We start from the raw sequence: 26,335 nt of genomic DNA, 5'->3' as shown, positions 1-26,335 counted from the left end.
TTTTTTAGTGATATGTTGAATAATAACAAATCTTTACGGGGAATATATGAAAAGTCTTATCTTTTAATTACATATAAAAAAATTTATACCAATAAATCAAAAAGGAAAAAAAACATATAAAGTATTACAAATTTAATAATGAAAAGGAAACCTAAAAATTAAAATTTACCAAACACATTCTCTGTGATTTTTTCTAAGAAGCTTCGCACATCGTTTCGTACCCTTCTTTTGCCTTTGTGTTTGGGCTAACGTATCGACTAAGATTCGATGAGACAACCCTCACAAATGCGACAAAACCCAAATCATCCGTCACCGATCAAATATCACGATTGGATCGACAGATTTAGCGGCCAGGATTTTTTTGGAAGAATTTCCTTTAGTTCATTGATCAGCGTAGAAACCAGACCCAGAGACAGGAGTCGGTCTTTGACTCCTTTTCTTTCATAGCAAGTCATTCCCAAGCAGAAGCCTTTCCTTTCTCAACCTTCTCTCTTTCTTTCATCAAATCAATAAAAACCATCAAATTTTAATCCAAACCCATATCGCAACAAATCCAATCTAAGATCTGTCACTTAAAGATATAATCTTTTTTTTGTTCCCTCTATCAAAACTTCACAATTAGCTTCTTTTTTTCTTGTTAATATTGCCAATTTGGTCTAATAATTTTTTTTTTTTATAGTTTTTTTCCTTTTCAATCAGAGATCAGTAACTCCCTTTCAATCTCCATCAATATGGCCACAAAAAATCTTTTGTACACAAACCCAAAACTTTGCCAGCATCTTGCTGATTACAAGCTTAGACAAGGCTTGAGTGGCTATAAATCTCTCCAAAATTGCCTCAAAACTACTCCAAATGGAAGAACCAGTATTTATAAGTGGGATACAGAGATACCCAGATGCTGTTTTTGTAATGGGTATCAAGGTAGACTCTTTCTGTGTTTGATTTGCTCGTCAATCTCATGTTCAAGCCACGCCCTTTTGCATGCTCAATCAGAGGATGGTCATGATGTAGTTGTTGACATTGAAAGATCGGAGCTTTATTGCTGTTTGTGCAGTGATCAGGTCTATGATCCTGATTTTGATAAGGTTGTCGTTTCCAAAAACATGATGGATATGCCAAATAATACATATACAGTTGATGATGGTATAAGGAGATCAAGCAAGAGGAGGAAGGTGAATTCATTGATGGATTTGGATTTTAGAAAGTCTAAACGGCTGGTTTCGATGAGGGATCGAAGGGAAAAATCGTGTTATCCATTGGGATTGAGAGGATTGAACAATTTGGGCAGTACTTGCTTCATGAATTCTGTGTTGCAAGCATTGCTTCATGCACCCCCTTTCAGGAATTACTTCTTGAGTGGTCGACATGACCGTGAAACTTGTAAGAAGAGATCAGCAGATCGATTATGTTTGGCTTGCAATATTGATGTTATTTTCTCTGCTGTGTATTCTGGGGATCGAACACCTTACAGCCCTGCTCAGGTTCTTTACAGGTCTGCCACTGATACGCATCCTTTAGTTTCAGTGTAATTGATATAACGGTTTTGTGGATTGATTCGTGTCCAAAGATTTTTGTCTACTTTATGCCTCTTGAGAGGATGTATCCTGTCCATTTTTTTAATTAAATATCTTTTGTCAACTTTAATGCATATGACATTGTCTGATTATTGGATTCACCTTTGCTTTTCATAAAAAATGCCAATTTGTGTTATGTTTGATAACACTTTCAGTTAAGTATTCAGCAGAAAGTAGGGAGTTTGCTACTTTTTAGGAATTTTCCATCTTTTTTCAGCTATTCTGCTCGAAACTATCATTATCTATTGTTGGAATTGGCTGGTCGTACTGATGAATGTACTTGGAAGTCCTTTGCAATAGCGGACTTTGCTGGGATTGTTATACTAGTGACAGTGTGGTTCCAGATCTCTTGATAGCTCTTCTTCCATTTAATTTTCTCACCAGATGTTTGGAGATGAACTTATGTTTTAGTAATGAAATTTTGTTTTCATATGAAGTTGGTGGCAGCATTCAGCAAAGCTAAATCTAGCTAGTTACGAACAGCAGGATGCTCATGAATTCTTCATTTCAGTTTTAGATGGTATCCATGAGAGAGAAGGAAATGGAAGAACCCCAACTAAAGGTAATGCTGTAGGTGCTGAGATATAGTGTTCTTTCGACTACATGATCGTGATTTTAATTCACTGTTGTGGAGTTCCTATGGTTTCCTTCTCCATAGTGTTGAATTTGGGATTCTTATTTTATAGTTATATTGTTTGTGGGAGATAATTTTGTATTTAAGAAAAAAAAAAAAGATTAGGCATTCTATCCTCAAGAATTTGGGAAATAATACAGGATGTTCATGAGTTTGTGCTTGGGCGTCCAGCAATAGACTTTCAAATAGTTAGAGGGATATGCCTGTGTTGTTGCTTCCTGATTATATGCAATAACTTGAGAATTGTCGCTAGCAAATTTCAAACACTTTGCAATATCAGGGGCATTGTGAGATTCTTGATATGTGAATTTTACATACTGTCATCATTCTTTTCAAAATGTTGATAATAGTGGACTACGGGCTTTTTCTGTTTTGTTAGGTAATTCTGTTGTACTTACAAGATGGTTCTTCTGTCGTGCAGATAATGGAGATTGTCAGTGTATTGCTCATAGGGTTTTCTCAGGTTTGTTGAGATCAGATGTCACTTGCATGGCCTGTGGGTCTACTTCCACTACTTACGATCCTTGTCTTGACATTTCACTCAACATGGATACAAGTAATTTTTCTTCAATAGATGTGGCTAATAAGTCTGTTACACCAAAGGAGAATTCAGGGATATGTACTCTTTCGGCCTGTTTGGATTTGTTTTCAAGGCCAGAGAAGTTGGGATCAGACCAGAAACTTTACTGCCAAAATTGTCAAGAAAAACAGGACTCATTTAAGCAAATGTCAATTAGCAGACTGCCATTGGTGTTGTCTTTGCATATCAAACGATTTGAGCACTCTGTAGTTAGAAGGATGGCAAGAAAAATTGATTGGCATTTGCAGTTTCCATTCTCCTTAGATATGACCTCATATTTGTCATCCTCAATTGTCAGAAACAGACTTGGGAATAGGATTTTCACCTTTGAAAACAATGAAGCAGATACCTCTGCAGAATTTGAGATTTTTGCTGTGATCACTCATTCAGGGATGCTGGAATCAGGACACTACGTGACTTATCTTCGCCTGAGAAACCAGTGGTACAAATGTGATGATGCATGGATTACTGAGGTTGATGAAGCAACAGTGAGAGCTTCGCAGTGTTATATGATTTTCTATGCGCAGAAAATGCTTTACTACAAAGCAAACGACGGTTTGAGTTGCATGCCATTGTCCCCTATGAGGGATCCATTTTTCCCCATTGCTGGTTGTTGCTGAAGGGAGTGCTTCGACTGTTATTGTGGGCTGGCAATTGGCAGAATCAGAAATTACTGCTAATTACCTTCAAGTTCAGCTGCATACATATTGAGACAAGGAACAGAAGTTTCTGATGTGGAGTGTGCTTTCAGAATCAAATCACTCAGCCAAGATGAAATCACATTTGACTGCAGCAATCAAGGTTGAATAGTGGAAGAAATCAAATTGCAACAAATTAAGTTGTGGATCCATTCGAAAGAGATGAGATGCCAAGTTCAGTTACCTTCAAATGTATTTTAATGGGGTATATGACAATTAGCTCTGGGAGAGAGTGCCAAAAAGAAGCTACTTCTTTAGATGGGTCTGTTCCGGCTCTGGTTTTGCATGATATTTTGGTGGGAATTCTTCGACTGCAGGTCAGTCATGTACTGTGTTCATTTCTATCCATTAAATCAAAACTAATGGATAATATAATCCACGCTAATTAGCTCCAGAAGATTGTGGGCTGTGATGATATTACTGTACATTTGTTTTTTGTTCATTATCCTTGGCAATATCATACTGCAAATGATTTTCTTAGCAATGTTGAAGATCAACACAAAACTAATTAAACTGCCAGAAATCATGACTCTTGATCACCATCAACTCTAAGAAGTTGGTTAACTAACCGTTTTCCATCATTAACTAAGCATTTTTATTTGAAATATTACTCTCATTAATAATAAATAAATAAATAAATAAGTTTTAGCTCAGGGATATTGAAATTGTCTTCAATATCACAGCAGATTCAATTGTATTAAATAAAAAAAATGGCTTTCATAAAAACTTGCAAGACGGCGCAGCCTGTGATCTTTGCTCGTCTTTTGTCCTTGTATTTGATGGGACAGTCAGTGACCATAGCCATTGTATCGTGTCCCTACTTGCGTGGAACCAGTCAGGTTAAACAACGTTTCATCGTATATCCTTGCATTTTGATTCCGAACACAAAGCCTCAAGTAAGTATCTTAATTAACCAATAACAGAAGACATTTAGGTCAAACTAGTTTAACCAGCCAATTGATTCCTCAGTGGGTTGCAATCAAATTTTCTTTCTTTTCCTTTTTCCCCTGTTAAAACCCTGCCAAATTTCAATTCTTGATGCGGACTGCAGATGATTTCAAAGCAGTTGTGCAGGGAAAGGGTGATTTGTAAAAGTGTTTTTGTTGCGTTCTACGTTGGCAATCTCAGATTCTTTTCAGCAATCTCAGTTGATTGAAAGGCATGCACAGTTAAGGGAAAGATTAGATTTTGTCAATTGGTTGGTTGTTTTTTCTCGTTGATTCTACTCATAGTAGACTGTTCCACGTAAATTAATTTTATGGTTTGTGCTTCATGATCCTACAGGACTAAAGCAGTGTTGAATTTTAATGATTTGTGTTTCCTATATGGGGTACACTGTATACCCCGCAGATAGAAGATACAGCAGATCGAATCATGATTTACACTTTTATGACAAAATCCAATTAAGCTGCGAACATGGGTGTGTATTTTCTGTTTTCTGTTGTTCATGAGCCTTGATGCGGATTGGGTTTCTTTTTGATCGAATCTTACTAATATTCATCTTAATATGCTGCTTTTGCTGTTCCTTCAATGTTTTTTATTTTTTTTTCTAGCTTTGACACCATGCTTGTGGCTTTTCTCCTCTAGTTGCCCAGACTGTCACCAAGAAAAGGAAGCTGCATTTATAAGCAGACAGAGATGCCACCCAAGCTGGAGGAATTTTGGTTCAGCAGTTTAGGAGGATTGGGACGGAACCAGTCTGTAGGATCCCCAGTTCCAGTTTCATTTTTATCAAATCTAACTGTCATTTTTTTTTTTCTCTCTTTTTCAAAGGGAAAAAAATTCGTTTTTGATCCAGAAACAGACCAAACGGTTCTAGTCCAGTTCGAATCAGACCGATTGAGTTTGATTCTGGGACCGTGGCCCGGTGTAGTTATAGGTGATACAATAGGAAGCTTTGTGTCATTAAATAATGAACGTTCAAGGACAGAGTGGACTGCAGCCATGGACCAGTATTGCACTGAGCTTATGCGGGACCAAATAGTAGAAGGCAATAAAGCTGATAACACATATACCCAACAAGTTTGGTCTGATGTGCTTGCATCCTTCAATGCAAATTCGTTCCTCAACATGGCAAGAGGGTTTTAAGACATGGATAGTACTGTAGTGAAAGAAGGTTCTACTTGAGCAAAATGGTTTTACCTGGGATGAAACTGAACATATGATTATAGCTGAAAATGATGTTTAGGATACTTATATTAAGGTGCAAGTTCTGCAAAAATTGCAATTCTTTGTCCCTTTCTGTTCTTCCTGGCACACCTTGATTTGACTTCTATGTATACATTTGTCTAATTTGCAGGTGATTCAAGCATGGATCCTTTGACAATGGACTGGCAGCCAGCAATATATTTTATTGAACTTGTGTTAGAGCAGGTGAATAGAGGGAATAAGATTGGTAACACATTCAATGAGCAAGCATGGATTCACATCAAGCTTGTACGTGCATACCACAATTAAATGATCATGTGTTGTGCCTTCTTGATTAGAATTTAAACATTTTCTTTTAATGAATCGAGTTGTGGGTTTGAACTTTGAATTTCGTATATATTTTATTATTTTATTTTATTTTTTAAGATCAAATTACAGATAATTTATTACGATATGCGAAAATAAATTATATCAAGATTGTAGGGTTAGGTAGCTGATAAGAAATAGACAATGGCTGCCATGTATTCACCACGTGCCATAGTCTAGGTTTGACGAATCAGATCATGCGACACCAGTTTTCCAGCCTGCTCAGTTTGGGGATAGGATGAGCCATTTTTATTCCGTAGAATATGAGGCTGAAATTAGAAGATGGGACGAATTTATGGATATTTGATTCATTTAATAAGATGAATTTAGATAGTATATAATTTAATAATATAATAAAAATATATTTAAAATGATGTGACATTTAATTTAAATTTTTTTAAAATAAATAGCTAAGGAATCTCATAATAATATATTTAATAAAATTAGTGTTATTAGAATTACTTAACAAATTAATTGAGAAAATATTACAAGTATTGTGTATGAGTAAGCATTTCAAGTGTAATGAATAACGAAATATAAATATATTAAGAATGAACTATTTTTTTCCATTCATGTATCATAATTGATATAATTAAATTGATTGCTCTTACATCATTTTATAGGTAAGTAAAATTTACAATGTCTAGTGAGATAAAAAACTAGTTATACCGATGTTTTACGGAGTTCAACAAGTAACTCCTCTTAAAAAGTATCGGAAAAATAATGGGGTGTGACAGAGAATAGATTACCATTACAACCTTAAAATTATACAAGTAAAAATAAATATAAAATATCCTCTTTCATCCTGAAAAATTATATTTTGCTATCTAAATTTTCTAAAATATTTAATTTTAATTATTCTGAATAAAAAATAAAAAATTACATAATTTTATGTGAAAATTTTAATAATTAATACGTCTTATAAAATAACATACATTTAATAGTTATAACAAATTATCTTTTTTGCATTTAATAAGAAAATCAAAAATCAATGTCATGTGACATCCCCAGTTAAAGAATAGGAAAAGGCAGAAGCAAAAATAATCTTCTAGAAGATTGACTAATTTTTATTTTATTTTTTTTTCCTGATATATTCAGACATATTTCTACAAACAACTTACACAAAATGCCATTATAATAACAACAAAATTAAAAAAAATAATAATAAGCATTTCACGACGGCGGAGGCCGCCGGTGGTTCCTCTCGAGAAACCCCTCCAAAACCACTCTCTTCTTGTGCTCCTCCGGGTTGAAATCCGGTTCACCCGAAACCAACCCATTTTTCACAGTTCCATTCGGAGTCGGTTTAACCTTAGCGGCTAACCGAGGGATGAAATATAACCATGCAGACGTACAAAGAATCGCACATAAACGACCCCATAGCAACATTATAATTAGGGTTATCATCACAATTGACATGCCAATAACTGGGTCAAATTTTTTATCGCTTGTTCCATTTAAGTTTCGAGGCTTTTTTTTAGCACTGACCCGTGATTTTTCTGGCGGATTTGTTGCGGGAGAAGATGTCAACCGGTGAATAGCGGGGTGGGTTTTATGGGTTCTGGGATTGGGTGAACCGGGCTGGCTGCAGGAGCAAATTCTTGAGGAGTCTATTTTCCGGCGGAAGGACAACTGTTTAGGAGAATTCAAAAGTTTACCATTTTCAAGGATGATGTTCTGTTCAGAACTGTGGTTTGTCTGAAACAAGAAGATAACAAATGAAAGCTGATTAATTCAATGGTCAATACGAGTATGACAAAGCCTTTTAGCTAGCCACTAATAAAATTTTGCATACCTTGTGGGGACTGTCTTCGGAAGCTTGATCTGAAGTAGTATCAACTTTAGGATTAGTTGCCGGAATCTTATCTTGGGATGCCGGAGTTTTACGTTTTGAGAGGATATCATGATCGGAGGAGGAGTTCTTCCTCTTGGGTTTTGATGATGACTTCTTTAACGTAGTCTGTAGTTTTTCAGATATAGCAGAGTACTCGACAGGAACGGTTTTGGTGCCTGATTGTTTTAAGAGAAAAGTTCTTGATCGAGAAAACCACTTATGCTTGTGATCAGATAGTACAATTTTTTCAGGTTTTTTCCGGGAAACTTTTTGTTTGCCAGAAAATCCAAAACAACCCAGAAAGAGAGTTGTTTTGGACTTGGGTTTGGGTTGATTATTATCGTCGTCCATAAGAGAGAGGAATCGGCATGGATGATGGGTTGGAAGAAATGAAGACTGGGTAACAATGAAATAAAAATCTAGCCATAGAATATATTAATTAATATTTTTTATTCTTTTTCATGTTGCAAGATTTGAATCTGATAGGAAATTAATGAATATGTAAATGGTTTGGTTTGAGAATTCAGCAGGAAGAATTGGACTTCGTGGCTTAGTCTTTGCTCTAACACGTTTTCAACTGTTGTACGTTTTCATCATGAATTGAAAGTATTCACATACATACTCAACATAGGCTCTTTTTTTTTTTTTCGAAAAGGAACCAAAAATATTTACCCATAAACGATGGGAACAAATAGCATTATCAATACAAGACTCCACTCTTAGAAACCAGACGAAGAACTATCTACACTAACACATGCGCTTGATTTCAGAATAAATGCATCTTCTTTTTACAATCTGAATTAACTCTTAATAAACACTTAATAGAGATAAATTAATTATCAAATTTTAAGAAGGTTTTGCAACTCATTTCATCTAAAAATCCATCCATCCAGACTGAATATCGGTCATCAAATAATATGAAATGATTAGGGATGATAACGAGTGGAATACTCATTTTGATCAAATTCTATTAGATGTTCAAATTTAAAAATTAATATCTATATGGGGAATTGATTTTATATATCGAGTATTATTATTAAACTCATTATAAAATATATATTATAATAATAATATTCATAAGTTTTTTAATATTGTATTTTAAATAAATAGAATTTAAATATTTTAAAAATTAATTAATATATTTTTTTCATAAAATATAAATTAAACGACTTCAAATAGTATTCAGATAATGATTATTAGTTTTAAGAATAAATTAATTTATGGTGAATATTAATCAAATTAAGAAAGAGTTCAAATATTAAAATTATTAATTGGGAATGAATTTGAATTTGGCCATACCAAGAGATGATGCCATTCGGAGAAAAATAGACTTTTCTCCTAAAATATATATATGTGCTTGTGTAGGCTTGTGAATTTTATTCTCTCTAGAAGTTGCAGGAAGATAATAATAATAATAATAATAAATAAATAAATAATAATTCAACTCTAATTGCTAGTCAGACCAAAGAATTCCGACTCTCTTTGCTTTTGTGGTCAAGTTAATGGCGCTTCTGAAATTAGAAATAATAATTAAGCTTTAGCATTCTGAAATTTTGAGTTTGAATTTGAAGTGAAAGTCAAATAAATTATAAAAAAAAGGATTAAATAATAACAGCAATAATCACTATAATCTGAATATTTTAAAATTGAAAATGTGAACACAAGGACTAATGTGACGGCTGAATTTTTTTTTCTCATTTTTTAAAATATTTATTGAAGAATTTTAAAATTTTAATAATTTAAATTTTCAAAACATTTTTTTTTAAAATTACTTTTTGCTTCAATGATAGTTTAAAAAAATCGAAAAGTAATTTGAATTCAAAGGAATAATTGTCCAAAGATAAAAAAATAATTAATAATATAACAGTTAATGGTGTTTGGTATGAAATTAACATGAATGAAATATGGCGTTGCTTCATTTTTTAGGCTTTGTTAATCTAGTATAACAAAAAAAAGACAGATTAATCGCATCAGAGAGAATCTATACACACATCATGGCTAAATCTATATGCAATTTAATGCAGCAATACACTGAATCATTGAGCACTTGAACACAACCATGACATTAAATTTTTAATGGCAAAATGAAAATACATCTAACTACAACATTGTTTAACAAGAAGCATTCTCCACCCTCAGGTTCTCACCGGGAAGGCAGACATCCCATGGAGGCATTGATAAGCCAATTAATCTCTTCATCTAAACGTTCCCACTTCAACACTCAGACCAATTTCACTCCGAAGTATCACACATTTAGAAAGAGTCAACTCTGTCAGGCAAAGAAATTCTACATCATTCCTCGAGTGCCATAAACCAATTAACTCACTTTACTCGTCTCCTTCTATCTCTATCTCTACCTCTACCTCTACCTCTCTCCCTATCATGATCATCCCGCTCTCTACTCCCACTCTTTTCGCGGCGATCCCTCTCCCACCTTTCACTTTCCAAATCATGAGCTCTATCTCTATCCCAGTGCCTTTCCCGCTCCCTTTCTAAATCAATTTCCCTCTCCTTGTCCCTGGTTGATGTTTTCCTTTGTGGGCTCTGGCTTCTGCTCTGGCTGCGGTGTCGCTTTCGTGATGATTCACGGCTATCATCCCTTCTATCCCTCCTTTCTGAAGATGTTCTCTCTGTGATAGACAAGTGAAGAAGATATTTACGCACATCTCAAGCATCACAAAACTGGACGTGCATGAAACTGTTGCTTGCATTACATGAATATATAATTATAATGCTACATTTTGCATTTTCAGTTATGAAACGTAATATAGTTCTAGCACCAAACCAATAATCTAGATATGAAATCACGCATGCCCAACAAGAACATAAATAAGGAAAGAAATTGCAAAACTAAAATAACACATGAAATGGAACATTTTTGCTGGTGAAAATCTACATGTAAGATCCTGTAGGCTAGAAAAATGGGCACTTACTACTGTTCCCAGGGACATCTTGAGAAGAAACCAATAAACCATATTCTGACTGTAGCCATTTCCGATGGATTGCAACTTTCCTCTCAATTTCCTCTACACTTTTCATCCCTCGCTCCTCGAGGGATTCACGGTATTCTATCAAAGCAACCTCCAAACGTCTCAACTTCTGTCTGCAATATTAAGGCAAGTCAAGTGGAATTCGAACCTGAACTCCACATTTACAAAGATAGCGTGTGCTATGGACTATTAAGAGCAAATTATTTTTAAAAGTCTTAAACTCAATATCTAAAAATTCAGCATGATAAAACTGATATAATCTTTTATATCAAAAGATGGGGAAAAACCAGCCAAATTCAAGTCATATAGATAATCAACTTCATATTAATTTTTATCAAAAAGAGGGTTCAATAATTAAATTTACGAGGGGTCAACTTAAACAAATATATATATATATATATATATATATATAAACAGTAACTTTTAATAAAGAGGGGTGGGTCCCCTCTTTTTTCTAATTGGATCTGCCACTGATTGCAAGTGCTACATAAGAAAATTCAGGACATATACGAGCAATATAAAACATACAAATTCTAGTGAAAGAAAAATAAAACACGCAATCACTTAAAGATGATACCTCTGCTCTTCATTCATCCCGCTGTCAGGTTGCATGGGAACACTTGCATCAGTAACAAACTCCGTTTCATCATCAGCCTTACCTGGATCATCACCAGCATTTTCACTTCCAGAGGACGAGTAGCTCAACCCCAAACCTCTAGTGCTTCTTTTTTGCTCATCATCACTGTCATCATCATCTCGAGCCCATTTAGAGGCCGGCAGAACAGGTTCGTTTTTCTCTTTCTTTGTGAAGGCTTTTAATTCAGGTTGTGGAATTGGAAGGGTTGCTACTAAAGATGCAGACCCTCTGCTTTGAGAAGGTGTCCCATCCTCCTCATAAAGATTCCACCCTGACAATCCCACTGGCTCTGATTCAACATTTGTTTCTCTGCGCCCACTTGAAAATTTACTAGAACTAGAATGGCTCTGAGAAAATTTCAAGTCATCATCTAACTCATAGCCCCTCTGCTTTTCTGCCTCTTCAAGACTGAGCAATCGGGCAACCATCATTTCTCTACCACCAACAAGAGACAATCCATTATGTCTACAACGTCTTTCAAGCTCAGCAAGAGGAAGACTCATTAGTTCCTTCACAGCAGCTCCTTTGCCCATTGCCAATGCAGCATCTTGGTTGATCTTTCCTCCATCACCTATATCTTCTGAGTTAAACTTTTTTTCTATTTCTGGTGCATCACCACATATAGAATGAAAAGAGATAACACCCGAAGTACTAGAACGTAGAAAGGTAGCCCGCAATCCATTCACATATGCATCTGAAAATAGAAACCAGTCTGACCATACTTGCAATACTTTCAGAACCCGCTCCTGTTGGTACCCAGAAAAGGCTCACATTAGAAGAGGACACAAGTGAAAGAGAATGGAGAATTGAAATGAAAATAAATAATTATAATTACATCTTACCTTGAGGGCCTCAGCAGTGATCCTCCCAGTTATACTACGATACAAGTCATTAAAGCTCTCCATTATGTCAGGTAGTGTGGCTTCAAATTTGGTGCGGTATGCGGAAGCATTTTTTACGGGTGCACTGCTATTATGTAGAATGTCAGAGACAAGCATGAGCCTTGCAACTTTAGTTGGAATAGGAGTTTCTTTCAGTGTCAGAGAATCTGTTAGAACTTCAACTATCTGACATGCAAACCAAAATATATGTGAAACATAAAGTACCATAAAGCACTTTCATTTAATAACCACAAAAAAAAACTCCATTTATATTTATTTACTTATTATTTTAATTCTTTTGCTTCCTCATTGATGAAAAAAAATGTTAGCATCATGATCAACATGTCATTAGCAAATTTAGGCCAGCTGACACAATCCATAGGCTAACATCAATCATAACATAGCAATGGGACTCATGCCAAGCAAATATGAAAAATGCTGCACTTGCTTTCAATGCATGAAGCAGAATATCAAAAAGAATACAAGTTAAATGCTCTGATATGAAGCAGCACCTCTCCCGCAGCATCAGCATTATCCAAAGCAAAACCCATAGCATCCTTTATCTGACTTCTTTCTAACGTTAACGCACGTAACATATCCTCAAACTCATCCCTCTGGGGATCAGTCAGGGTTCGTTCTGGGTCAACACGCTGCAAAAGTTCAAAACAGTAAGGAAAAAAAACTGGGTTGCTATATTTTTATCAGGTTTACAAATTGATTCCAAATAACACAGGATATTACCATATTAAAGTTAACAACAGAAATTTATCTGTTGTTACCTTTTATTTTGTTGGTTTGGAAGGAAAAATACAATCCATCATTAATCTGTCCGTATTTAATGACAGATTAAAGATAGTACTACAAATTGAATATTAACTTACATAACAATGGATTTAACTGTCACTATCTTTTGACATTGTTTAAAATTTTAATTCTGAACATTAAAGAATTCACAAAACAATTACAACGCCAGATAGGCCATCGTTACATTTTCTTTAGATTTTAATTAATGAAATTATATAATCCATCGTTATTCGGTTTATAGTTTACAATGGCTTAATGACAATAGTTTTTTCAATAATGGGAAGTAATGTCACTGCCAGAAAACAAAATGATAAATATACCCTGCTTTTTCCAGCAGCATATGTGTTACCAGACTCCTTTTCATGCTCTGGGCTCTTTGCTGTGGGCAGAGGCGGTGGCATCCATCTAGGGAGAAAGAAAAATGAAAACAGTCTCAATCATCAATGTCCTTCAGTACAACATAGTCACAAATTTGTACGCGCCTTCCAAAATTACTGTTCACCAATATCCAAAGAAATGTTACATTAAATACCTTCCACTACCAGTTATCATGATAAAAGGTTCTGTTCGCCACCTTTGAAGAGTATCACCCTGCATTCCCAGGAAGATTAAGCATTCTCAAATCTCATGTCTCAACTTGCTCTCTCACAGATAAATATATAGCAACAATATCCTTTTTTCAAATTACAGATCAGAATATTATGAACATTACAATAAAACAACTGCCAAGGCAGATGTCACAGAAACCTTTTAGATTAGGGTTTCTGATCAAGAGTTTAGAAGAGAAGAAGAAGAAGAAGTAGCAGAGAACAGATATGAGAATTAGAGAGAGAATAGAAAATAGGAGAAAGAGTATTCTTTATTGATCTTCACTAATGACCAATTAAACAGGTACATTTCCTATTTATAGTGCAATCCTATAACTGTTCTAGTAACTCCCTAATTGCTTAACTACTTAAGTTATATTTCCAGCTCAGGCCCTCTATCTAGTTATGTGACAATACCCCTCCCTTTAGAACCTTCTTGTCCCCAAGAAGGTTTGAAAATCAGGAACTGAGCCAGTGGGAATGAAGGTTCTGACTTCCCAAGTTGCGCCTCAGCTGGAACTTTGTTGGTGAGCATTGTTTGCAACCTCTGTTGCAGCAACATAACACTGGAACCAGAAATTGGAAAGTCATTTGGCAAACAAATAGCTGCAGCAAGGGCCTGATTTTCTTTCTCTGCCTTCTCATTTCAAACCCATTCACTTTGAGAAATAAATGATTGCAGTATCTGAAGGACCAAATCTTCTTCCTCTGCCTTCTCCTTATTTCAAACTCAGCCTCTTCGAGTAGTAAATGATTGCAATTTCTCAATGCTAAGACACTGCCACCAATATTTACTTCATCAATCATGAGATAGTCATCTTCAACATGGACAAATGATGAGAAAGATTCCTCAACTTCCATTTCCGTAGCTTGTTTGTTCAGTAATCCCACCAACAAATTGTACTCAACTGCAGCAACATATCTTACTTGGATATGATCCTGATTGTGCAAAACTCCGATGGCCATAGCATCTTCTACAGAAGTTGTATATTTAGCAACACAACACCCTTCATTATCTAAGATTTCAACACTTTCACCAGGAAACTTGATATCCATGTCGCCATGAATTCCAATTGGATTGTTTTCTTGCCTTAATTTCACGAATTCGTCAACTATATCCTCCATTCCCTCATCACCAAACCTATTACAAATCCCCTTCTCAAATTCCTCCCACAACAGATTAGCCTTTCCGTTACGCTAGTTATGAAACCAAGAATTTGCCCTATCTATTAAAAACAAAGCAGCAATTCGCACTCTTTGATCCCCTGGTACATTATATATTTCAAAATACTTCACATTTTTTAAGCCAAACCCTAGGTTCACTACCATCACAAGTAACTAACTCAATTTTTAGCGGTGACCCTGGTATGTCCCCGTTTCCCATAACAGAAGAAACACTTACTTGCTCTCTTTGATTTCCCTTTGCTGGCTTCTTTGGATTTGGTAGTCCCCTTGCTGCCTTGCCCTTCTTGAATTGCATTCCCTTCAACTTCTTCGTTCACATTTCCCTTCCCTTTATTAGTAAAAATTCCAGTCATTATAATCCGCATCTCATCAATTATCATTTCCCTCATTTCTTCCATTTTATGTTCTATCTTCTCATCAATACCTTCTTGTATGATCCGCAGCTTCTCCTCAAGCTCATCCATTCGAATGGCTTCTTGACTCACCACCACACTCCTAGGCATCTTGCAACCAGTGGAATGAATTGGAAGCAAAGCCAACGTGTGAAAAACTTCAAGAAAGCAAAGAAAATCAAGAAAGGGTAGAAATCTGACTATCGGAAAGCAGAATAGGAACTCAGGGAAAGGAAATTTTGAGGGAAAAATCAAAAAAATAGGAAGAAATTCAAGAACAGGGTTTCAGTATAATCTGGAGTTTCAAGCACTTCAAGAAACAAAGAAAATAAAGAAAGAATACAGATCTGATCCTAGGAAAGCAGTTTTGAGGAAGAGAGTAGATTTCAAGAAATTGAAGAAAATATGAATTCCCAAAAAAAACCCTAATTCCAGGGTTTGTCCCTTGAAGAAAAGAACTAACGGAAAGAAGAAACAAGGAAGAAGAAATAGAAGGAAGAAAGGGAAGAAATTTCAGGAAAAGAAGGAAGAAGAAATAGAGGAAGAAGAATTAGAGAAAGGAAGAAGAAGAAGAATAGAGAGAAAAAAGTAACAAATCTCAGAGAAGAAGAAGAAGAAGAAGAAGAATTAGAGGGAAGAAGAGAGCAAGAGGGAAGAAGAGAGCAAGGTAGAAGAACAGAAGAACCTGGCATTTGGGAAGTGTGATCTGCCATAGATGCAACTCCCATGAAAAAAATTTCCTATAGTTGCCCACTGATCTAAGAGGTCTGATACCGATTTGTCACATAAACCTTTAGATTAGGGTTTCTGATCAAGAATTTAGAAGAGAAGAAGAAGAGGTACCAGAGAATAGAGATGAGAATTAGAGAAAGAGAATAGAAAATAGGAGGAAAGCGTATTCTTTATTGATCTTTACTGACGACCCCAATTAAACAGTTACATTTCCTATTTATAGTGCAATCCTATAACTGTTCCAGTAACTCCCTAACTGGTTAACTACTTGCAGTTATATTTCCAGCTTAGGCCCTCTATTTACTTATGTGACAGCAGATGGTCATGACAAACATAACTACTAAATGATACTTGTTGCTAGAAATGAAAATAATGCTATTTTTGAGAATGACCAAGTTTATACTTCTGACTCCAAAGAGACTTGAGCTGACCAGGCATTTAAGAGGATGTACCTGAGCAAAAGAATACAGCCTCCAAACATAATATGTATGTTCCTTCGAGCCAAGCTCAAACAAAAATTTGAAAAGAGGATTCCCACGGCCCCTTTCCATGATAGCTTGTTCAAAAGCACATCCTCCATCCAAAACATACAAAGCCATTGTATCAATTACATGGTGGAGATGATCATCATCAGGTGGAACAACCATTATATCAGGAACATTTGGAGTAAGAACCTACACATGAAAACCAAATCATCAACAGGATATATACACTAAGCCAAAATGAATTCAAACCTTCACAGAGGGGGGGAAAATTTAAATGAAATAGATATGTTTCCAAATCTGGCTAGCTTGAATTCAATCACCGAAAATAAGAATGGACAAAAATAAGATCTTATTGAGAGTTAAGACTTCCATTGAGACATAAATTTAAACAGTTGATTTTTTTTTTTCAACAAAAATAACTAATTTACGTCACAGTTCAAGTATATATTATTATTATGAAATAACAACTACTGGTCATGCTCAAATCAGACTGCCATTCCACATAGTGGCATATCAGCTCCAAAATGAATCAATGAAATAGGAAGAAATGGAAATTCTCCATTCACAATGTTATTGTTTCATTTCTTTTTCTTTGGGCATAGAGTTGCAAAATATTATGGCTCTATCATAAAATAAAGCAGGCAAGAAAATTTGTGAACTTACCAGTTCAGAGTTATGGTTTGGGACCGAAGTTACTGGCGGGCCCGATGGACCAGAGAGAATTACAGTGGCACCCTATCAAACATAAGTTAAATGTCTCAGAATCACAGCACACGGAGACAGAGCTGTACGTTTATTTCAAGTACTATCAAATGATGAAACATTGGTCACTCCTTTTTCAGGAGGATATTAGTCTCAAAACATCACGTTCATGCTTACATCCATGCGCCACAAATGTAATAATCCAGTCAAGAAAAACAGTAAGCCCATAAATCAACCAAATATAAACTTCAGGTGTTCACAGGAACATGTAACAGACCTCTTTACTCCTGATGGCCATATGTCCTGGTGGTGGAGCAGGTAGTGCTTGTGATGGAAGAGCTACAGATTTACCCCAGCCTATCTTCAACTCATATTCATACACAACAACTCCTGCGACATGAAATATTTCACTACAATCACATTTGTATTCCAATATATTCACTACATTTGAAAAGCAGCTCTCACATAATTATAATGGCATCGAACTGAACATCATTCATAACTCAGTAATATTATCACATTGATGCACAAAACTGTAGGACTTCTAGCATTCAGCATCCCAAGGCATAAAAAAAAAATTATGCCCACAGTAACATGAAAAAAAGGGGTCCTTTTTCTCCTTTCTTGGCACTGGCCAAAGGAATTAAGTTCAGCAAACCACACGTTTTTACTTTTAAAAAATTATTAAGAAAACTTAATTGGATATGGAGAATATCAAAAAAAAAATTGCCAAAGCACATCAATAACAATATGATACTTGATAATGCAGCACATTGAAACAAAGCAAGTAGCTGTTCAACTACAAAATAGGTATTGCCTCTTTCAAAGACCATATTCTCCCATCATGACTTTTCTAAGGAATAAACTTATCCTTTTCACCCATGCTCCACACACCTTCCTTTTTCCTTCCTTTCTTTATATATATATATTCAGGTTGGGTGGGTAAAGCCATGCCAGAGAGTTAAAGACCCAAAATTCAATAAAAAAATAGTAACAGTAAATTCAAAACAAAAAAAAAAACCTTGCATTTCATCTTTTGCAGCCTGCCCATCAGCTCTATTCATAAATGCTACAAATCCACAATTTCTCTGCCGCCTTCGCTCTTCTTCTGTTCTAGGCCACATTATCTTGACACTAGCAATAGGCCCAAATCTTCCGAAAGTTCGCAGAAGAAAATTCTCGTCAACCTATAATAAAAAGAACAAGAAAAACTTAGCATTTATCATGAACAATAAAGTGTTAATGAGTAACAACACGAGAAGTATCAAAATAACAATCAAACCTGAGGAGAGAGATTCCCAACATAAAGATTTGTAGTTTGTGGATCACCATCATCAAATGATCCCTTTCCAGTTGGATCAAAGTCATCAGGCAATTCATCAAATCTACTAGATGGCTGGAAAAAGAGACACCTTATTAAGATGTTCATCCATGTATGAAAGATGCAAAGAGTAATACAAACATAATACAGTAGGCAGTATTGTCGCATATATCAAAAACTGCTTGGGATAATACAAAACAATTTTAAAGCAAAAAAGTTTTAAAAAATGGTACAAATCAAACAAAATTTATCAGCATGATTTGGATGCAAAGCATTGAATTACAAGATTTTGGCAACCATCTGCCCATTTTCCAAACATCACTCATGTAGAGGGGATGAGGGTGAACTTACAGCAGCAATCTCAGTAGCACGCCCATCACGCCAGCGCTCACGTTCCTGATTTCGCCTCTCCCTCATCTCATGTTCATGCTTCAGCTCCTCCATGAAATGATCAATGTTACGTGCCTTCCCTTTTTCCTTTTCCTTTTCCTTGTCCTTTGGTCTTTCCTCCTCTTTCTGTAATGTATATGAAAAGATGTGTTACAAACAAAAAATTCCTAAAAACTAATGCAAACGGATGCCATAACTTCTATCAAAATACTAACCTTCTTCTCAGATTCTTTCCCCTTGACTGCCATGGGAGGTGGCAAAAAAGATGGAACATACCTGCAGAAGTCATGTTAAGGATAAACATCCATGTCACTGAGACAGACGCATAATTTGGCAAGGTTCACATCTTTTTGCAAAAGATGAACTCCATGTTGATTGTTAACGCCATTTGTTCTATTTCAAAGTTTTTAATGTGCATTAGAAGAACACTACTGGAAAGTGTTATTTAAGTTTAATATTGGTTCCATTCCCATTTCAGTATACAGTGTTAATAACAACTAGTGGACATTAACTTCTTTTTTACAAATAGCAAGTTGATTTTTCATGGCATAAGGGCTGCACAAAAATGCACGCAGAAATCCAAGCACTTGCTTAATTACAACCCACGTTTACTATTCAGCAAATCAAAACATTTGTATCATTTGACAGTTCATCATGAAACTTAGGGTATTCATATTGTGCCAGTATTCCTCCTATGGGTCAACCTAAGTAGCAAAATTTTCCTGTCACTGTCCAAATAGTAACTCACAAATGAAAGCATGCACAAGGGAGTATGAGTTGGCTTTCCCCACATCAATAGTCATAATGATATTGCAGACTTTTTAACATCATGAAGAGAAATACCAATAAAAATGTGTTGAGATTCTGATTTCTCATAAGGCACCATAAAAATATATCGGTGTTCATAGCAAAACATCTCAGATGTAAACACAGAAGAGATAGGAAGTGAAATGTAGGTTAACAGCGTAGTACTCTTAAGCAACAGGAAAATTTACTTCCCTAGAATTGCCAACAAGCCCAACACAACGAAAGCAGAAGTTGACTGAATAATATACTGCAGCCCTTTATTTTTGAAATTTTGGCCAAAAGATTATTCTATCATGGCATTTGGAAACTCTAATTCAAGTAGATATTGGAATTGATGTTCAAACTTAAAATTTTATTTAGAGGCATTCAATGGAGAAATAAAGTGCACAAAAACCTCAGGGGCAATAAAGAACAACACAACCGTTAAAACAAATTTTTTAAGCTCAAGTAACCAAATACATCCTGCAGTTGACAAATATTTAAAAATACTACCAAGTAATAGCGCCTATGAAAAAAAATCATAAGTTCAAACTAGAAGAGTATTTTACATATAACTTAAATTAAAAGCATCACATGACTATTATAAAAACATTTCAGTAGAAATTTTAAGTTGAATCAAGTAAACCGAACCAACACACTCATTTTAAGGAAATAAGAGAAAAAAAAATGGGGATGATGCTGTGAGATGATCACATTTGAACTCTTCCTTATATCTCAAATAAACAAAACACTGCACCTTTCAATCAGAAGACTTTGTTTGAGAGACTTTTCATCCCCTTTCTTCCTTTTATCTCATCGCAAATCACAGTGGGGTTGGAAATTTGTTAATGTCAATATCCACTTCCACTAATTACCAAGTAATTCTAAACACTGCAAACTATTTCAACTAGTTATTTACTTTTTTTAAGTTTCAATTGAGAATTTTATTTATACATTCTCAATGAAAAAACATGAACACTGACTTTCCAAAGGAGTAATTCCAAGTTGTATTATCAAAAGATGAAAAGAAATATTCTCCTATGGTTTAATGCTGCTCTTCTGGTTATGTCCATATATGACCTCAACATAACAAATAAACAACCTTCTTTGCTTTGCACTGAGAAACATCAATACTGACATTAACAAGTCACCAACTTTCTCAAGACTCAAATGAAATTACATCACTGCATATGAGTGGCAAGGGCCCAAATTCATATCATATTGCAGCATAAAAACATCACGTGATGAAAATCTCATTACAAATAGTGTGAATGTTCCAGGCTCCAAGATCAAACTAAGAATTGGTAAATCCAAATATCAATTTCACACCTTTATTTCAATTATTTTTCTGATTTAGAGCAAATCACTGTAAAAACCACTTCTGAAAAACTCTCTTTATTTCCTTCAATATACAAGCCTAACAAACAAACACTACATCTAAGGATATCAGCACCATATAATTGTCCCAACTCTGTGATGCCTTATGAAACAGAATTGTAACATGGTTAATCATGTTTATAATCAATCAAAAGCATTTATTTACCTACTTCCCTTTTTTGGACCAGATACCCCATCTTTGGACTTTTCACCTGCCATTTGCGAATGAATAAAAAAGGCCCATACTTTTATTAATGTGTTCCCGTAATAATAGAAAACTATTAATTTATCCATAGCATGAAAAAAAAAAAAAGAATAAAACACAATATGAAAAATGAAACTGTAATTCTAAAATCAATAGGCAGATAGAAGTTACTTCCAAACTGACCTTCGGAATCAGTCTTTACTCTCTCATTGGGATTGATGGTTCCACCTCGAACAAAAGCCTTAGACCCAGGTGTGTTGTCCCCTTGAAATGACTCCACAAACTCAGCATACAATCGAGCTGTTTCATCATCCTCTCTCTTCATAGAAAGAGGGGTAGGTAGAGAGTAAAGAAAACCAACTCATTGAGAAAACTAACAACTTCATTTACAAATAGAACTCAATCAACTTTGAAATTGGAGGTCCAAAAATATAAATAAATAAATGGATACCTTCTTCTTTGCTTCTTCCTCCTCTCTATGCTTCTGGAAAGGTGTCTTTTTGCGCGTAATAGAGAAGGAACTCATCTTTGCATTAGTTTCCCACGAAAATATTCCCTAAAATGCACAAAGACTCAAATCAGAGTATGCATCTGATTCAGAAAAATACAAAGCCAAACCATATTCAAAAATCGCCAAATTCGTCATCAAACTGCACGCCATTAACCAACCAATTCGATTCCAAGTGGTAATATCAATCTACGGGAGAACAGATTTCGAGCTACTGAAGCAAAGCTACAAATCCGGTAAGCTAAAACAACTAAGATATTAATATACGTTTCGAATTTAACTTATCCCGGAACTACACAGAAAAAGGAATAGGAAAGAGGCATGGAGAACGAACCGAGTTGAACCGGGTGAAGAGAATCGAATCAGTGCAGCTATCCCTAGGGTTTGTTCAGCTGCTAAAAAGAAGGTTTCGGGGTCGAGTCACGGTGTGAAGAAACACGGAGTGTAATATCCGAAGCTTGTCTTTTTTTTTTAGCAAACTACAGTATCTCTTAGCCCACCATGCTGTGTTTGGCCTAATTTTACTCGCATGAGGATTCATCATAGAGGCAAAGTGCTTACGACAGTGCTTACGAAATTTATCAAAGAAAAATAATTATTTGATTTCTATGATATTAATAATTAAAAATTATATTAATAATCCATTTATGCAAATGATGTAGCTTATTAATTCTAAATTTTTATATTAATATATCAATAATCATGAGTTCAAATCATAAATAGGCAGACCTTTATGCTCAATTATTTTTGAAATTAGAGTCTTATCGTCAAAATGGCTTAAAGTCATCTTAATTTTACTTAATTTAATTTATTTTAACTCTTATATGAAATATAAAATTTTATAAAAATTTAATTCAATTGATTTCCTTTTCGTCAATTTTTATATTTGAAATAAAATAATTAAATTTCTTTTAACTTAAAATTTTTATTTTTAAAAAAAAATATAAATATGCAAAAATTAAATTAAATTCTTTTATTATAAATAATTTATTTTAAATAGAAAATATGTATACCCCATCAATGTGAGACTTATTCTCACTAGCCATATATCAACATTGTTTAACATATAATTTTAATTTTCAATTAATATTCTTACATATGAGAAATTTCATATGACGTGTTAGTGATTATCCTTGAATTTTGTTTAATTGAGCGTATGTGTCATCATTATTAACAAAATATTATAATAATACAATAATATTAGTGCTTACATGCAATTACTAGATAAATCATTTGACACAAACTATACAACAAGAGTTTGGCAAAAAGTAGGAAATATCTTAAAGGTATTCATTATTAACTTTTTCATAATATAATTTTATTAGGCATAATTTATCTTCTAGTATTTATTTATAATAAGAAAATTTTATATTATTGAAATTTGTTATTAAGGTGAAATCCAATTTCTAGTTACAAACACCAATGGCAAACTAAAACTCAAAACTCAAGCAAGAAGTAATGTTAATAATGCAATGAGGATTGCTAAGATAAAGAGATTAAAAATACAGCAATCCTCGCACACTTCCAAATGGCTTTCAAACTTGGCAGATCATATCAGCAAAAACAAGAGTAAAATTTGCATCCCATAAATAATGTGTTGTAAGAGTAACTTGTAAAGGCAAATCAAATAACAAACCAAAGTATATATGCAACAGCACAGCATACTTCCCAGGTCAAGTCTTGTAAACAATACTAATATTTCACACGTCAAGCCTTGTAAACAATGCTACTTTGTCAAACGATACTCTAATCAAATAAACAATCACTTCTCATCGGTAATTTATGCAGAGAACTGCCACTGTTATTACTTATATAGGCACATAGAAGCCATAAGGAATGAGAGTGTACAATTGCCACATTAAACAAATTGGGATCAAGGGCCAAACCCAAATGAAATGACAATCCAAATCTGCACTTCACATATATTCCTTTCCAGGTGGATTTAATTCTATATAAAACTTTAGTAGATATTAGGTACTATGATCAGCATGTGTTTCATTAACGCGCCAATTTCTTAAGGTGTTGAAATGTCCGCTGTTTTATCCACTGTCTATCATATGGCAGATATGCCCGAATTGAGTGATCATAACTGCAAGCCAAAAGCAAACAGCTAATCAGTTATTCCAGCAGGCTAGTATCAGCAGTGCATTCAAGTTCACTGGTAAAAGCATAGAGTTATAATTCAACAAACGCAACAAAGATAGACTTTAGTTCTTTATCCCTAGAATATAAAATATAGCATCATATATTAGGCCCATTCATGGACAGCATGTTACCAAAACTTGATATTTTTCACAGGAAGGATCTCATTCCATAGCACATTCAAACTTGGATCGCTCAATGCAAGGGCAGTCACAAATAGCAATCAACAGGTTATATATTAGTGAATAATTGCATAGGCAGTTGTCACAATTGTTTACTATTTCACATTATCAATCTTGGCAGACATTTCCTTGTGACATTGATATCTCAGTGGATACTCCATCTTCAAAGGAACATACTCCTCTTAAACCATCATCACAGATGTACAAATAAATCTCTCTTTTTTCATCTTTAAAATCAATAAATCCAAGTGGCACAAACATAATCTTCACAGAAGTTTGAAGGTGCTTAATTGTTAGCTTTGAAGTGCTTTGCAATGAACATAGACAGACAGAAAGAAAGAGAGAGGCAGAAGCATACACTAAAGCACTCATGTCAGCAAGGCCATCAATAAAATTGTAGAGATCTGCAATGTCATAAGTGATATTTCTGATGGCTGGATTTAGTTCCTTAAGTTTTCTTTCATATAGCCCACATATACCTGTAAATACATTGAGCATTAACAAAAGGAAAGATTTTCTAAGCATGGATAGTAACAAGTTACCAAAAAAATATTGTGACAATTAGTAAGAAGCTAGACTATTAAACCCTACACGACAGAAAACAGCAATGCAATGAAAAAAAAAATAATGAAAGTAGGAATCAATCAATTTCACATTAGCTGAATCAGAACCACCCACTCTCTGCCACAACATACACTGTATCAAAACTAAACAGTATTAGAAGGGAAATGGTATTCCTTGTATAGGAACAGGACGAAGCCTAGATAAAGAACAGTCTGAATAATATTGATATTATTATGCAGTACGACTAAGGTTGTTAACAGATATCTCAATTCTTTTCCAAATTAAGTGCGCCCTGGATGAAACAAACCACATAACACGAGTGAGACTCCTAGATGGACCGTGAACTCATAATCCATTAGAGCAACTGCCTCGCTTTAATGCTCATAGCTTGAAACAAGTATTTTGACAAAAAGAAATAAGAATATTGATAAAAGAAAATTTCCATGAATAGTATTATGAAAAGACTTTACCACTCAACATCACTTATTAATAGAAAAAGTGAATGATGGTTCACAAGAATGATGGCGATTGCATGATAATAAGAAATACATGTATTATATACCATCCATAGCTTGAGTTATTGAATCATAATCCATAAATGTTCTAGTTGCTCTATTTTGAGAGGTCTGCATCAGAATGATAGTATGCCTATTAGCCTACATAAGAACAGAAAACAAACGGTCAGTAACCTAGCAAGATAAGAGCATATAACTACTCACAGATTGAAAACCCATAAAACTCAATAGGCATTAATGATAATTTTTACATTCTGCAAAAGCACAAAAGGCCTGATGAATTAATTTCAAAGATATGCATTCCTAAATAGCTCTACTATTGTAAGTATCCCAAGATATACAAAATAACACAAAGGAGCTCGCCTGCGAAATCCCTACAAGCTACAGCAGAATAGCATTCACTGAATTAACTTGATAAAATATAGCTCCCTTAAGCTATCCAACATGAGAATATCATCAATATTCCATGGCGAATATAGTTGAAGAAATATGTTACACTGACAAGCTAAGTAAGAAATAAGAATCCATTTCTAGCATCTATAAAGTCCATGTCTTTGCATCCTCAAAGCCCAATTCAAACACCAGAGTTCAGTATTCACAAGATTTCAATTATTATGAAAACTAGTAATGAGCTCAAATCCTCAAACCAACCTAGAAATGTCCGCTGCCAACCACTATCAAACCACATAAACAAGAAACACCTCATTAAAGATCAAGTACAAAAAATTCAATTTATTCTTTATTAGGAACCGGAAACAGAAATCATGAAATTTCAGACAATAATTACAGAATAAAGCAAAAAAGGACGTAGCATGAGAAGGAGGGGAAATGAGAAACCCTAACTTTCCAGGGGAAAAAATGATAAGAAAAAGTGAAAGGGAACAAGAAAACAGATAAAAAAAAAAAAAAAAAGAGAAGAAATCGAATTACCATGCGAAAGGGGTAATTTGAATGCTTGAGGAGCAAGCGCGAGAATGGATTCTTTGCTTCAGCTCAACACGCAGGGAGAATACCGATTGACTTGTAGAAGACCTGGAGTGAGTGCGGAGGTGGAGGAGTGACATTAATGTAAATATTTAAAGGGAAAATTATTATTAAATCTCTATATTTAATAAA

The 26,335-nt window shown here is 34.7% G+C and overlaps 4 protein-coding genes across 6 annotated transcripts; 1 reads left to right on the top strand and 3 right to left on the bottom strand.

Annotated features, from left to right (window-relative positions):
* Window positions 1–200: 200 nt before the first annotated feature.
* On the top strand, window positions 201–6,052 carry LOC110657375 (ubiquitin C-terminal hydrolase 22-like). 3 transcript variants are annotated; one of them, XR_009148384.1, is made up of 5 exons: window positions 201–1,492; window positions 2,012–2,136; window positions 2,630–3,803; window positions 5,074–5,689; window positions 5,786–6,052. XR_009148384.1 is itself a non-coding variant. In XM_058146132.1 (3 exons), exons 1-3 carry the CDS (start codon window positions 732–734, stop codon window positions 3,406–3,408), a joined length of 1,665 nt encoding a protein of 554 aa, XP_058002115.1. In that variant the 5' UTR covers window positions 201–731; the 3' UTR covers window positions 3,409–3,928. The 3 variants fall into 3 exon arrangements, 1 of the variants encoding a protein (XP_058002115.1); XR_009148385.1 differs by lacking the exon at window positions 5,074–5,689; XM_058146132.1 differs by lacking the exons at window positions 5,074–5,689; window positions 5,786–6,052 and having other exon boundaries at window positions 2,630–3,928.
* A 952-nt stretch (window positions 6,053–7,004) lies between these two features.
* On the bottom strand, window positions 7,005–8,324 carry LOC110657374 (uncharacterized protein At5g23160). The gene is made up of 2 exons (XM_021814544.2): window positions 7,796–8,324; window positions 7,005–7,698 (listed from the first exon to the last, which is right to left on the bottom strand). Exons 1-2 carry the CDS (start codon window positions 8,183–8,185, stop codon window positions 7,174–7,176), a joined length of 915 nt encoding a protein of 304 aa, XP_021670236.2. The 5' UTR covers window positions 8,186–8,324; the 3' UTR covers window positions 7,005–7,173.
* A 1,549-nt stretch (window positions 8,325–9,873) lies between these two features.
* LOC110657376 (protein RRC1) lies at window positions 9,874–22,326 on the bottom strand. The gene is made up of 18 exons (XM_058146131.1): window positions 22,151–22,326; window positions 21,760–21,864; window positions 21,492–21,627; window positions 21,270–21,315; window positions 19,156–19,216; window positions 18,902–19,066; window positions 18,512–18,625; window positions 18,251–18,416; window positions 17,507–17,619; window positions 17,191–17,262; window positions 16,495–16,716; window positions 13,679–13,737; window positions 13,467–13,551; window positions 12,855–12,992; window positions 12,304–12,528; window positions 11,402–12,207; window positions 10,768–10,937; window positions 9,874–10,464 (listed from the first exon to the last, which is right to left on the bottom strand). The coding sequence occupies exons 2-18, from the start codon at window positions 21,832–21,834 to the stop codon at window positions 10,157–10,159; spliced, it is 2,961 nt and encodes a 986-aa protein (XP_058002114.1). The 5' UTR covers window positions 21,835–21,864; window positions 22,151–22,326; the 3' UTR covers window positions 9,874–10,156.
* Window positions 22,327–23,481: 1,155 nt separating this feature from the next.
* LOC110657377 (enhancer of rudimentary homolog) lies at window positions 23,482–26,279 on the bottom strand. Its single transcript, XM_021814548.2, has 4 exons — window positions 26,150–26,279; window positions 25,267–25,360; window positions 24,499–24,619; window positions 23,482–23,905 (listed from the first exon to the last, which is right to left on the bottom strand). Exons 1-4 carry the CDS (start codon window positions 26,150–26,152, stop codon window positions 23,815–23,817), a joined length of 309 nt encoding a protein of 102 aa, XP_021670240.2. The 5' UTR covers window positions 26,153–26,279; the 3' UTR covers window positions 23,482–23,814.
* Window positions 26,280–26,335: the final 56 nt, after the last annotated feature.

Source organism: Hevea brasiliensis, chromosome 4 (assembly GCF_030052815.1).
Source record: "Hevea brasiliensis isolate MT/VB/25A 57/8 chromosome 4, ASM3005281v1, whole genome shotgun sequence".
Lineage (NCBI taxonomy): Eukaryota > Viridiplantae > Streptophyta > Magnoliopsida > Malpighiales > Euphorbiaceae > Hevea > Hevea brasiliensis.
This window is presented reverse-complemented; position numbering and strand designations above follow the sequence as displayed.

Bases quoted from the DNA above. Each gene is read 5' to 3' on its own strand.
- LOC110657375 (XM_058146132.1), top strand. From the start codon at position 732: ATGGCCACAAAAAATCTTTTGTACACAAACCCAAAACTTTGCCAGCAT. The intron at 1,493-2,011 runs GTCTGCCACTGA...TTTCATATGAAG, and splicing joins CCTGCTCAGGTTCTTTACAG to TTGGTGGCAGCATTCAGCAA. The intron at 2,137-2,629 runs GTAATGCTGTAG...TCTGTCGTGCAG, and splicing joins TGGAAGAACCCCAACTAAAG to ATAATGGAGATTGTCAGTGT.
- LOC110657374 (XM_021814544.2), bottom strand. From the start codon at position 8,185: ATGGACGACGATAATAATCAACCCAAACCCAAGTCCAAAACAACTCTC. The intron at 7,699-7,795 runs GTATGCAAAATT...TTCTTGTTTCAG, and splicing joins CCGAAGACAGTCCCCACAAG to ACAAACCACAGTTCTGAACA.
- LOC110657376 (XM_058146131.1), bottom strand. From the start codon at position 21,834: ATGAGTTCCTTCTCTATTACGCGCAAAAAGACACCTTTCCAGAAGCAT. The intron at 17,263-17,506 runs GTCTGTTACATG...TATGTTTGATAG, and splicing joins TGGCCATCAGGAGTAAAGAG to GGTGCCACTGTAATTCTCTC. The intron at 12,529-12,854 runs GTGCTGCTTCAT...TTTGCATGTCAG, and splicing joins ATGCTGATGCTGCGGGAGAG to ATAGTTGAAGTTCTAACAGA.
- LOC110657377 (XM_021814548.2), bottom strand. The intron at 24,620-25,266 runs GTATATAATACA...ATGTATTTACAG, and splicing joins AATAACTCAAGCTATGGATG to GTATATGTGGGCTATATGAA. The intron at 23,906-24,498 runs GTATGCTTCTGC...TTTGGCTTGCAG, and splicing joins GCTGACATGAGTGCTTTAGT to TTATGATCACTCAATTCGGG.